The sequence below is a fragment of the Microtus oregoni genome, unplaced genomic scaffold (assembly GCF_018167655.1).
Source record: "Microtus oregoni isolate MIOR12 unplaced genomic scaffold, Mior012 000024F_ref0000369, whole genome shotgun sequence".
Taxonomy (NCBI): domain Eukaryota; kingdom Metazoa; phylum Chordata; class Mammalia; order Rodentia; family Cricetidae; genus Microtus; species Microtus oregoni.
The window spans coordinates 2,247,550-2,261,743 of record NW_024543083.1 but is presented as its reverse complement, the minus strand read 5'-3'; the positions used below and the strand labels follow the sequence as shown (position 1 = coordinate 2,261,743).

General features: G+C 39.2%; 1 protein-coding gene across 2 annotated transcripts in view; it reads left to right on the top strand.

Annotated features, from left to right (window-relative positions):
- Positions 1-14,194, top strand: part of Gtf2e2 (general transcription factor IIE subunit 2) — a 49,543-nt gene that overhangs the window by 19,696 nt on the left and 15,653 nt on the right. For both annotated transcript variants that reach the window (XM_041673488.1, XM_041673489.1), the window contains exons 3-5: positions 4,359-4,450; positions 10,485-10,592; positions 13,917-14,099. In XM_041673488.1, coding sequence (XP_041529422.1) covers positions 4,359-4,450; positions 10,485-10,592; positions 13,917-14,099 — 383 coding nt within the window. The remainder of the gene's footprint in view (positions 1-4,358; positions 4,451-10,484; positions 10,593-13,916; positions 14,100-14,194) is intronic.

The following is a 14,194-nucleotide window of genomic DNA, read 5'->3' as shown; positions in this document are numbered from 1 at the left end:
TTTTAGTTGGGTCTAGTGCAACTGTCTGTTCATTGTTATTTTAGTTATGGTGATAGGAATTTGGCCTAATCAAAGCAGAATCAAGATTTATTTTTAATTCAAGGAGTGATCCTTTTTTAATTTTTAAAAATTAAAAAAAAATTTTATGCGTACTGGTGTTTTGACTGCGAGGTTGTAGAATCCCCTAGATTTGGAGTTACAGATAGTTGTGAGCTGCCATGTGGATGGATGCTGGGAATTGAACTCAGGTCCTTTGGAAGAACAGCCAATGCTCTTATCCTCTGAGCCATTCTCCAGCCTAAGGAATAGCTTTTAAAAGTGGGAGAGCTGGGCTGGAGAGATGGCTCAGAGGTTAAGAGCACTGACTGCTCTTCCAGAGGTCCTGAGTTCAATTCCCAGCAACCACATGGTGGCTTACAGCCATCTGTAATGAGACCTGGCACCCCCTTCTGGCTTGCAGGCACACGTGGAAGGAATGCTATACACATAATATAATAAATAAATAAAAATAAAATAGTTTATTCTTTAAAAAATAAATAAAAGTGGGAGAGCTGGGCATGGTGGTGCACACTTTTAATCCCAGCACTTTAGAAGCAGAGGCTGGCCCAGTCTGCTTAGTGAGTTCTAGACTACATAATGACACACTGTCTTAAACAACAACAATAAATCAGCAAAAATCAATCAAACAAACAAAAACAGTGGGAGACTGGGTAAATCCTTGCTACATAGACTAAAAAAATATTTAGATAAATCATTCCATTAGTCTCTGGCACTGTAAAGGAGTACATGGAAATACCCTTATTACATTGCTTTAATCATTCAATAGATACTTGAATGTTGGCTTCAGTTGGCTTTGAGTTAGTACTAGGGACATTGTGGTAAGCAGACTATGTGGTTCATAGTTGATTGTTTGAAGTTTGTTCTTAATATACTGTGATTTCTCTTCAGTTTTACATATATACACATAGATACATACGTGCACAGTATTATAGGATAAATTTAATAATACTGGTTAAAATTCTGGGTTTGATGGTACAGCCCTATCATCCCAGCTACTCAGGAGTCTGGGAGGTAACACCACAGGTTTAAGGCCAGTCTAAGTAACTTAGAGAGTTAGTGGACTACACTGAAGTTCAGTGGTAGACCATTGCCTAGCATTCATGAGGTCCTAGGTTCGTGTGTATTTATGGGTGTCTATGTTCTGACAAAATGGCCCATGTTAGACGGAATAATAATGTGTGGTAATTAATAATAATGTGTGGGTAGAGCTTCTTGTACAGGGCATTATTACAGGGTTTACAGCTTGATTTAAATCTTTGCCTTGTTAGCTAGGCGGTGGTGGCGCATGCCTTTAATCTCAGCACTTGGGAGGCAGAGGCAGGCGGCGGATCTCTGTGAGTTCGAGGCCAGCCTGGTCTACAAGAGCTAGTTCCAGGATAGGAACCAAAAAGCTATGGAGAAACCCTGTCTCGAAAATCCAAAAAAAAAAAAAAATCTTAGCCTTGTTAAAACCCTCAAATTTTTATGTTTAAAAGAGGACAGTTGGAGCTGGGGAGATGGCCTAGTTGTGAGGCACTGATTGTGCAAGCAGGAGACCCTGACTTGAGATTCCCAGCACCCATGTCAGAGAGCCTGGCACAGGAGTTTGCACCTGGAACCCCATTGCTGGACAGGCTGGTACAGAAAGATTACTGGGTTTGTGGCCACTTGGTGAGTTTCAGGTTCAGGGAGACTGAAAAATACGATGGAGGGGCAGGAGAGATGGCTCAGCTGTTAAGAATACTAGCTGCTCTTCCAAAGAACCTCGGTTTGATTTCCAGGAGCCACATGGACACTCACAACTGTCTGTAACCCCAGTTCCAGGGCATCTGACACCCTGTTTTGGCTTCTATAGGTACCAGGGTATTCGTGGGGTACACAGACCTACATATAGGCAAAACACCCATATGTGTAAGATAAAATTTTTAAAAAAATGGAGAAACAATTGAAAACTTCAAACTGGCCTACATGTACACATGCAACCTCTCCCTCCACACACTAAATCAAAGAGAACAGTAGAATCTTAATAAACTTTAATGAAATCTTTTTTATTGATATTTATTGAGCTCTACATTTTTCTCTGCTCCCCTCCTTGCCTCTCCCCTCCCCCCTTCAACCTTCCCCCAAAGTCCCCATGCTCCCAATTTACTCAGGAGATCTTGTCTTTTTCTACTTTCTACTTCCCATGTAGATTAGATCTATGTAAATCTCTCTTAGTGTCTGCATTGTTGTCTTAAGTTCTCTGGGATTGTGGTTTGTAGGCTGGCTTTCTTTGCTTTATGTTTAAAAACCTATGAGTGAGTACCTGTGATAATTGTCTTTCTGTGTCTGGGTTACCTCAAAATAATGTTTTCTAGCTCAATCCATTTTCCTGAATTTAGTAAAATCTTAAACAGGATTTTTTTTTTATAAGGACTAAATGAGGAGATCATGTAGTGTGATGCTCAGTTCAATAAAGGTTAGTAACTGTTATTAAAAAGTGTTTTGAACATCTTGGGGAAAAATAACCATAAGGTTAGTATTTCATAATTGAAACAAATGTGCTATTATTGTTGAGACAGGGTCTTCTGTAACTCAGGCTCATCCTAAACTTGCTATGTAGCATAACATGACCTTAAAATTAAAAAAAACAATAAGTATTGTATATTACTTTGTGTGTGGCTGTGTGCTTGGTGCCCTTGGAGTTGAGAAGAGGGTATTGGATTCCCTGGAGCTAGAGTTGCAGGTAATTGTGAACCGCCAGATGTAAGTGTTGAAAATTGAACATGGCCTCTGGGAAAAAACAGAGTTTTTAATTTTAATGAAATACAAAATAATATAAATAAAATATAAAATAATATACATATTAATATAAACATTAAGTATAAAATAATTATGGCATTTCCCTTCTACCATTTCCTCCCTCTGACCCCTCCCATGTGCCTCGTCTTTTGTGATTCTCAGCCTACCAAGTCTTAAGATTATAGATTATGCCACCACCCCTGCTCTTTGAAATCATTTATGTAAAGACTATCAGTATGTCATTTTTGATATTTAGTTTTGGAAGCATAGTAGACTTTAATGTGCCAATTGAGTTACTTTTCAAAATTATAAACTATTTCTAAGGGAAAGTTCCAAAGAACATTGCATTTTATTTATTGATTTTTTTATTGAACTATGTATTTTTCTTCGCTCCCCTCCCTTTTTTCTCCCTCCCTTTCTACCTTCTCCCATGATCCTCAGGACATTGCATTTTAATATCATAGGAAAGAAAACATTCAATAAAGACTTTTCACTGTCCAATTTCAAAGGAGTATTATGTTGCATCTGAAATTGTTGGTTTGGATCTCTGACAGTTGTTTTGTTTGACTTGTGGTTGTGCTAATGCAGTCTTCTGTTTAAATGGTTATTACCAAGCTGATGCCAGAGATGGCTTTCCCTTCTTTTTTATTTAGCCACTCTATTTGTGTATCAACTGTGTGGGAAGTTGATATCTGACCTGATGCCTTTCTAATAGAATGTGTGCTACGGAGATGCTTTTCTTGTATTTTTAGTGAATTTTGTAATCTCTTTTGTCTGTGGCTCAAATGCATTTGAGATACATTGACAACATTATCTGGAGGGAGGCGGTAAAATGGTAGATGTTTTGGAACAATAAATACTTTTGAAAGAGGATGAGGGAGGAAGAAGGGGAGGTAAAGAGGACATTATATAGGGGCAATAGGTATCCATCCATCCTTTACTCATTTCTTGTGTTTATAATGTTGTCTAATTATTGGAGGACTCTAATCAAGTTGAAGGTAGGAGTAGAAAGAAATAAAGGTACTTGTAAAAGAATTGTGTTTTGAGATGGGTATGGGGGCACAGGCCTTTCATTCCAGCCAAGGAGACTGAGGCAGGTGGATTTCGGAGTTGGAGGTTAGTGTGGTTTTTTTACAAAATACAAGCGGCAACATACTTGCCTAACCCTCACAGGCCTTGAATTAGATCTCCAGCACTCTCCTTCCCCAAACTATATTTTAATGCTTTTAAATTATATTTAGCTTAAAATATGTCATAATCTTCTAATCCCAGCATTTTGGAGGCTAAGGTGGAGGATGGTGAGTTTGAGTGTACTAGAGTGAGACCCTCTTTCTGAAGAAGGGTGGGTGGGTGGTGGGCTTGACAATTCAATAAATATACATTGATTTTGTGAGTTTTGCCAAAATATTACAGGGTACACTTCATTAGATGAAAAAAGTCAAAGGGAAGTATTTTATCAAAGTTAAAATCATTTTTATTCCTAAGTCATAATAGCACATTATATGAATTTGTTATAATCTTTTGAACTTCATTTCCAGATCATAACAATGGATCATTTAACTTGAAAGCACTATCTGGAAGCTCTGGATATAAGTTTGGTGTTCTTGCTAAGATCGTGAATTACATGAAAGTAAGTACTCACATACCAAAAGTCCACTTTGATTTTTTTTTTTGACAAAAGGAGTTAAGAGATCTGGGTTTGGGCTGGAGAGATGGCTCAGAGGTTAAGAGCATTGCCTGCTCTTCCAAAGGTCCTGAGTTCACTTCCCAGCAACTGCATGGTGGCTCACAACCATCTGTAATGGGGTCTGTGCAGGCATACACACAGACAGTATGTTGTATACATAATGAATAAATAAATATTAAAGAGATCTGGGTTTGCTGAAGTTAGATATTTATATAAATATGTCAAGATTTATCTAATTACTCATTTTAGTATGTGTAGCTTATTATATGTTGATTATACTTCAAGAAACCCTTAAATATTTAATGTTTCCAGCCTTTTGCCCTCTGTTAAACTGGCATTACAGTGGGCATTCAATTATGTTTAATTTAATTTACATTATAGTCAAGTGTACAACTTATGCTCACCATTTGACTCAATAAGAGGCCTCCCAAGGAGTAGATACATTTCCTGGGAAAACCAATGATGGGGTAGCTTTTCAAGATAGTTCCTTCATTCATATGAGAAATAAAAATTGCACAGTTCAAGCAGTTGATGGCAAATTTCTCTGCTTGGAGGTTAAGAGAATCACCGAAGATCTTAGGAAACGTTGACTCAAAAGCATAAGAAGCTGGTGTCTGGCTGTGTCTGAATTGTGTAGTTTGTATTTGATTTCGAGTACAAACATTTATATTTATATTTCTCAGCACCAGAGGATTCTGATTGTTTGTTCTGTTTACCTCTTGCCCTGTGTGTTAAACAATTATTAACATCTACTACTGATGTTGGGATAACAAGAAAGGGCTGTCAGTCAGTTGAAGGAAATTGACAGTGTTTTAAAATATATTTAGCTCTTAATTTTATTTTCCTTAATAAGCAAGTGTACAAATAAAGTTAACATTTTTCTTGTGATCACAAGGCTTCTGATTTGAGTTGCTTTGCAATTACTGATAAAGGGTTGATTGAGATAGGTTGATTCAGTTTGCTTTGTATGTAACGGTAATTCACCCATCAAGGAAATGAATGGAATCTTCTTTTTTTTGGTAGTTACTGCATCTGAAGATTCTTGTTAGTTTATTGGTAGGATAAAGTAGAATTTGGCAACAACTCTGCTGCTGTTTTTAGATTTTGTAGATTTAAGTGCAGAGAAATAAATGTTCATGAAGCTACGTTAGTTCTAATGAACATTTTGTGATAAGTACAGTTACGTGTCAAAAAAATACTTGGAACTTCGTCCTTCAGGCAGCCATTGTTTGACACGTTGTTTTGTTGAAAACAAAACAATGGAAAATACCTAACTTGTCAACGGACTTGGTGTCTGGTCATTAACTATTGACTTTCTCAGCCTTTAGAAGATGAGTCCAAAGGGCAGGACCTAGAGCTGTGTAGCTCAGTGATAGTGTGCATGTATGTGTAAGATGCTGGGTTCTGTCCCTAGCGCTGTAAGATTGGGATATTGGAAGTTTCAAGGCCAGTGCTTGTGCGGTCAGAGGACAGTTCTGAGAAGTTGTTTTTTTCCTTCTACATTGTGGGTTCTGGGGATCAAACTCAGGTCATCGGGTTTGACATCAGGTACCTTTACCTACTAAGCCATTTTGCTGCCCCCCTTTTTTTTCTTTCTTTTTCTTGAAGACACGACCTTATAATATAGCTCTGGCTGACTTGGAACTCGGATATGCCTGCATCTGGGATAAATGTATATGCCACTTGTGGATTTTATGTAGCATAGTTAGAAAAACTTGCTAGTCTTGGAAAATACTTGTTACCTAAAGGAAATGGCTCCCAGTTGATACTGCTTTAGCTCTTTAAGTACGCATTTTAAACTGTTTTTGTTTTTGTTTTTCCCTAAGCTAATAGTTAAGGAATGAACTTGGGAATCCTGAAGAGAATTACTTAGATTTAAACTTTTGGGGGAAAAAAATCTTTTTTATCACACTCTTCTGAGGACAGTGTGCTCGTGGATAATATTGAATTGGGAGTTAGGTGTTAGGATGGGAAGAGGAGAGAGTGTGTAAAGGGAAACTGATCAGTTTTACAAATTATATCAATTTGGAATGTTCTAGGTGGGGCCAACATATTCTTGTGTGTGTGTGTCAGGTATGGGAGGGCAATGTTGGGGATCAAACTCGGGGCTTTGGTGTTCTACACAATCACCTACTATTATTGAGCTACACTTAGGCTGGTCTCAGATGTACTGTTTTGAGGATGACTTTTGACCCTCCTGTCCCCACCTCCAGTGCTAGGATTATTGGTGTAGTGGCATGCTGGTTGAGGCTGTGTGTGTGCTAAGCAAGCACTCTGCTCCCTGAGCTATATCCCAGCTTCATTGTGACAATTATTTTACCTTTGTTGTCTGGTGTATGTATTTTGTAGGTGACAACTGTATTAATGTCAAAAGGTAGGACATGTTTGAAATGAAGCAAGAAACATTGCAAGATGTGAGTGGAAGTCAGTTATATCTTTGTCCTCCCTCTCAGCATCCTTTCCCGAAGGCCTGTTTTGAAAGGGGAAGTATGCTTATCTAATAGAAGATGAGTGTAGTCAGCTGACCTCTCCCTTCCATTTTGGAAGATTTGATAAAAGGAACTTCAAAAGCAAAATAAGTAAACATAATATCAAAAATACTTGTAATTGCCGAGCAGTGGTGGTGCACACCTATAATCCCAGCACTCGGGAGGCAGAGACAGGAGGATTTCTGAGTTCCAGGCCAGCCTGGTCAACAAGAGCTAATTCCAGGGCCACACAAAGAAACCCTGTCTTCAGAAACCAAGGACAACAACAGAAATACTTACAATGGACATCTTTAGTTGCTCACCAGAAATTGTGGAAAAGTTCAAGGAGATTTAAAAAACTGAGATAGACATAGCGATTTTACAGCAAATGAAAACCGCTAAGTACATGCATGTGCACACACACATGTGCGCACACATAAAAGATACCATAAAGACATATATGAGAACTTTGAGATCATAACCTAAGAGCATGAAGCATAGGGTTAGACTGTCAAGTATATGAGATCTAGATGTGTTTATTATGTCATAACCTGGTATTTAAGATAAAAACTGAGACAAGAGGGTTACACTATTATTGGAGCTGCTTATGAAAATAGAGGAACTTTGTGACCCATTTTAGAAGAATCAAAAAGGTAGTAAATATGAAACATTTTTATTGTTTAAGTAAGTCTTAAAAGTACTTGGAGCTTTTCTGAAGATTGCCTTGTGAAGGATGTCTTCTCCATGAGATTCTGGGTGCTGTGAAGGATACATTCTTCATTCTGGGTACCCTGAAGGATGCCTACTCCATGAGATCCCGGGTATCCTGAAGGATGCCCTCTCCATGAGATTCCGGGTACCCTAAAGGCCACTGCTGTTCTTCAGCTGCTGAATCTCTCTCCCAAACTAGTGAGCAGTACAAGGACTGCCCATATGCAGCTTTCTCTTTGATTTTTTTCTGACTAAAAGACGTGTCTGTGTGTCTGCCTGTCATCCTGCTTGTCTGTATCTGTGTCTGCCCAGGTCTGGGGATTGAGCAGAAAGCACTTCTACACTGAGCTGTATCTCCACACTTTCTACCTTTTATTATAAGGTCTCAATTAAGTTGTCCAGACTAGCATTGAACCTGATTCTCCCGCTTTAGCCTACCAAGTACCTATGGTAGGCTTATACCAGCAAGCCTGGCTTAAATTTGTCTTTTTTTTTTTTAATTCAAGATTTATTTATTTATGCAGTATTCTGTCTGCATGTTTGCTTGCACACCAGAAGAGGGAATCAGATGTCATTATAGATGAGTGTGAGCCATCATGTATTTGCTGGGAATTGAACTCAGGACCTCTGGGAGAGCTCTTAACCTCTTAGCCTTTTCTTTAGCCCCTTGAATTTGTCTTTTTTTTTTTTTTTAAGATTTATATATTATGTATACTGTGTTCTGCCTGCATGTATGCCTTCAGGCCAGAAGAGGGCACCAGATCTCATTATAGATGGTTGTGAGCCACCATGTGGTTGCTGGGAATTAAACTCAGGACCTTCTAAAGAACAGACAGTGCTCCTGACCTCTGAGCCATTGTTCCAGCCCCGATTTTGTCTTTTAAGAAATGTTCTAAGCCGGGCGGTGGTGGCGCACGCCTTTAATCCCAGCACTCGGGAGGCAGAGGCAGGCGGATCTCTGTGACTTCGAGACCAGCCTGGTCTACAGAGCTAGTTCCAGGACAGGCTCCAAAACCACAGAGAAACCCTGTCTCGAAAAAAAAAAAAAAAACAAAACAAAACAAAAAAAAGAAATGTTCTAGCCGGGCGGTGGTGGCGCACGCCTTTAATCCCAGCACTCGGGAGGCAGAGGGAAGCGGATCTCTGTGAGTTCGAGGCCAGCCTGGCAAGAGCTAGTTCCAGGACAGGAACCAAAAAGCTGCGGAGAAACCCTGTCTCAAATTAAAAAAAAAAAAAAAAAAAAAAACCTTTAGGAAATGTTCTTTAACCTAAATTTTATAGATACGTGTCTAACTTGGCCCCACAATTGGGAGCTTGTGAAAATGTAGGTATAGTTTGCATTTCATTGTGTCGTCTCTGCATCTTTAGCCTGTAGTAGTCAGTACTAAAGATGAATGAATGAAGAGCAAATGCTCAGGAAATGCTTTCTGTTTGTGATACGTTGGATTTTATGCCCCCACCCCCCCCATCCCATCTTAGTTTTGAAAGTTGCGAATTCGAGTTTTACAGGATCAAAGAAGTTCTGTTGCCTACTTGAGGTAGAGTCTTGTAGTTATTTTTGTTTTGAATAATAAATATATCTTTCAATATAAAATCTAGAGTATAGAGAGGTTCACACACAGAGGTCATTCTCATTCCTAATCCTACTGTCTTAACCCTCCCTAGTGGTACCCTGTCCACCTTTAGATCGTGGACGTTCCATGAGAAGCCACCTTTTAACACATCTTTTTCATCTCTAGGTACACACTGCCGTGAATGTGGTCGTTAATCTTAGAATCACAGTATCTTCTGAGAAGCCTGTTCAGGAGCCACATCTGCCACTGGGCCACCTCCTTTGGCATTCATGAATCTGCAGTACCCTTCTCCTTACCCATGTCCCTGTACCTGCTCCTTTAATAAGTGTAGGTGTTTTTTGACATCAAACCCCAGAATAGACAAGTTTTCAGGTATCAGCATATCTCTGAGTTGGTGGTGATATTGTTTGTGTTCACCCTGACCTTTTTTGCCACAGTGGAGGACACTAGAGGCAACCATTTTTGAAGTGTGAGCATATGTATGACTGTGGTCCAGCGGTGAAAGGGCTGCATAGAGAACTTTTTGCTTAACAGAAAACATCTGTATATACCTTGTATTGTGCTGCAGTTTAACTAGTTCTTACTGCTGGTCAGGCCGTTAAAGTGCATCTTGTCTTCAAGGGTTACAACACTTTATGTTCTGTCAGTGAGAAGGCCTGTTTCCGTGTTTCTTTACCAGTGACAGGACATTTGCACTCTGCTGATCTGATAGGTGAGAAGCATCCTGGTGGCAGTTGAGTGTCTTTGCATATTTTAGGACATTTGAATTTCTTTTTCTCTTAATCTGTGTTTCCCTACAAGTTTTTTTTCTTGCAGTGACTACAAGAATTTGTTGCTGTTGTCCTCCCCCATCTGAACACATTTCATCTTGTGTAGCCTCTATTAGTTTTGAATTCATTATGTAGATCAGGCTGAACTTGAACTCGTCATGTAGCCTAGGATGGTCTTGAACTTGTGATTCTCCTGCCTCAGCTTTCTACTTGCTGGTGTTACAGGTGTGTGTCCCCACTCATGGTTTATGGTTAGTTTGTGGTTTTTGTTTTCCGTCTCAGTTTATCATTTGATTTTTATTATTCTGGTTTTGTATGATTTCATGTTCTTGATCCTGGTATACATACTTAACTACTGCAGAGAATATGTGCTTACGTTCCTGAAAAGATAGTTTATGAAAAGATTTGTGACTTTGACTTCATGCACTTAACACTTGAAAACTTCCCTCAATAGACCCGGCATCAGCGAGGAGACACACATCCTTTAACTTTAGAAGAGATTTTGGATGAGACACAACACTTAGATATTGGACTAAAGCAGAAACAATGGCTAATGACTGAGGTAAGAACAGACTTTAAAAATAGTTAATTACAAAAAGGGATATGTGCTGCAGCTATCTAGAGTTGCTTCTTCTTCTTCTTCTTCTTCTTTTTTTTTTTTTTTTGCATGGTGGGGGTGGTGCTGGAGAAGGGGCCCAGGGCCAGCATGTGTCGGGACATTCCACTACTGATAGAATACTCTACCATTGTGTCATCTCCAACCGTAGACATGTTTTATTGGGTTTTTGTTTTGTTTTGTTTTGTTTTTGGAGAGGAAGACTGGGGGATAAGTGTGTGTGAGAGAGAGCAGGGAGAAAGATGGGCAGGAGTCAGGGTCTAATTTTTGAAGTCCAAGCTGACTTCAAACTCAGGACAGTTTTCCTGCTTTAGCTTCATGAGTTATCATGCCTGGCTCAGAGTTTTTTTTTTTTTTTTTTTTTTAATAAATACTGTGATCTGATAATATTTTAATTTTTCTTAAAAGACTTGATGTAGAGCCTTTGTTTAATTTAAACATACACATTCCTATAATTTGTTTAGCTATTTTGATACAGTTTTTATAATATTGTTTTAAAATGTCTTTTTTTTTTTGAGGCAGGATCTCTCTGTGTAATAGTACACACTGGAATTCACTTTGTAGACTAGTCCTTAAACTCAGATCTACCTGCCTCTGCCTCCCAAGTGCTGGGATTAAAGGCATGCATCACCACCACCTGGCTTTAAAATGTCTTTTAAGACTACATTAAAGTTGTGAAGTCAGTGTACCAAATTTTGTTTTTATAAATAGTATTTTGAATTGTTAAACTCAAAACTTTATGTGCTCATAAATTATATATTGTATACATCCTTTAGAAAATTTAAAAGCCTATAATGTTAGGGACAATAAAACATCTTATTGCATTATTATCACTGTACAGTTTGATAAGTGAGTTATCTCTAGTTTCTTAGAAAAATGATCACAAATGTTATGCTTAAATACGTACCATGTAAAGAAAGTCTGAAACAGTCACCGACCATGCCAGTTTGCAAATGAATGGCATCTCATCTATTTGGGGGTGTGCTTCTTTAAATGGATGCTGAAGACTACTACTTTTCAGGGCCCGTGATGAATCTGAGGATCAGATGTGAGCCAGGATGTAGTGGCACACGCCTGTATTCTGAGCACTTGAGAGGTAAAGGCAGGAGGACCAAACGTTGAAGGGCATCATTAACTCCGCAGTGAGGTCAGAGCGTGGTCTAGGCTACAGCTAAAATAAAAAACACATAAACAAACTCGCACAGAATACCCCCTAAATCACTAGATGTAGTAATCTCATTGATTTGAGGAAGAGTCACATTCGCAGTGGTCCTCCTGCCTTTGCTTCCAAATACTGGAATTAAAGGTAGGTGGCACCATGACTGGCCTAATTTAGTTAATTTATTTTACCAAGCAGGGTGGAGTTCTTGATTTTTGGACTATAAAATGATTGGAACTTGAGCCTGAATCATTGAAGGTCATGGTCTTCTATCAGTTACTTGGCAGTTGCTAGAGCAGAACCTGCATAAGATCATTGGGTTTTATCTTGTTTTTTTGGATGTTTTTGTTGTTTGTTTTATTGAGACAGGGTATCACTGTGTAGCCCTAACTATCTTGGAACTCAACTGTGTAGACCAGAATGTCTCTGTCTCCTGAGTACTGGAATCAAGGGTGTGTGACTACTCTGGTTTAAATCTTACTCTGTAGTACAGGCTGGGCTCACATTGGCAGCAGTCTTCTGCCTCAGGTATAGGTCACCACAGCCAGTTTATACCTAAGATTTTTAACTTGAAAATGTTTAAACATAGATGTTGCAGGTATTAAATCTTAGTGATACACAGATAATAATTCACATTTAAATATGCTGGTGTATGTAATATTCATATTTTATATATTTAGCAACATTAAAGTTTTTAATTTTTAAAAATTCTATCTATCATTATTATTAGTATAGGTTGGGTAGAGTTTGTTATCTACTTCCCACCTTTACCAGGGATTAAACTTGGGTCATGAAGCTTTTGTGGCCAGTGCCTTTAACCTCTGAACCTTGTTGCCAGCCAAAGACTATTTCTATTCTTCATCCTCTGACCTCTTTTACATTAGAGATAAAGCGCTCATGTGCCTTGGCACTGAAGAAAGACGTAAACATGTGAGACGTGAGACGAGCACTCACTGAGCTGCCTGTGTAGTTTTCCTGTTTGCTTTGAGCCAGACAGTTCTCACGTAGTGCACATGCTGGCCCGAGCTACCTCTGTAACCTAGGTAGTCCGAGTGTGTAATCTTCCTGCCTCAACTTCTCAGGTAGCTGGGATTGCAGGCCTACCACCATGCTTTCCTTCTATTAGCTGCACAACAAAACTTGAGTTCATTCTCTGTTCTCTTGATGATCCAGGGAAGTTCCCATGTGCTTTAGAATGGTCCTCTTGAGTTCTTTCCACAGCCGCTCTAGCCAGATGATACCAGGAGAGGAGGATTCTCCCATTATAGAGCCAGTATATCATAGAGGAGGGATGGGCAAACCAAGTGTCTATTAATAGGCCATCTTACTGATTCTTACCAGTTTGTCTTCTAAAAGAATAAAGGTTCTTCAAAGCAGTTGTGATAAAGTGTGTTTCTCTCTTTAAAAAAGTATGCAAATAATGTCCAGTGTAGTGGGATTTTTCTTTGGGGCGCCAGCTCACAAATAACGACTCATGAGTTTGACCTTAGCTAAGGCTTGCCCACTAGCTCTTACAACTTAAAATTCCCTGCTCCTACTAATCTACGTTTACCACGTGGCTTTTTACCTTTCTTCTATTCTGTACATCCAACTCCCGTGTCTCGTTAGCACTCGCAGATTCCTCCTCCTCTTTCTCCCAGGAATCCCACCCATCCTTCTGCCTAGCTGCTTTCTGTTCACACCAATCACAGCAGTGTGTCTTCACACGGTGTACAAATATCCCACAACAGCACAGCTTTTTTTGTGTGTTCTTAAATAAGAAGTAAGCCGGGCGGTGGTGGCGCATGCCTTTAATCCCAGCACTCGGGAGGCAGAGGGAGGCGGATCTCTGTGAGTTCGAGACCAGCCTGGTCTACAAGAGCTAGTTCCAGGACAGGCTCCAAAACCACAGAGAAACCCTGTCTCGAAAAACCACAAATTAAATAAATAAATAAATAAGAAGTAAGCACTATGCTGATGACCTGTTCTGGGATCCTAGATGTCTATTTTAGGTGCTAGTTTATGTTCTGAAGATAATTCAGTTTGCCCCTGTGTAGGGTAGTGTTAGAATTTAAGAACATACGCATGAGGTTTCCTTTAGTAAATATAACCTGACAGTGGTGTTATTACAGGCTTTAGTCAACAATCCCAAAATTGAAGTAATAGATGGGAAATACGCTTTCAAGCCAAAGTACAACCTGAAAGATAAGAAGGCCCTCCTCAGGCTTCTGGATAACCATGACCAGCGAGGGTTAGGAGGGATCCTATTAGAAGACATAGAAGAAGGGCTTCCTAATTCCCAGAAAGCTGTCAAGGTAATCTTTCTCTTTTTACTCCTATATTGTTACTACAATTTGAATTAATAATGTTGTCTCTCTCTCTCTCTTTTTTTTTTTTTTTTTTGAGACAT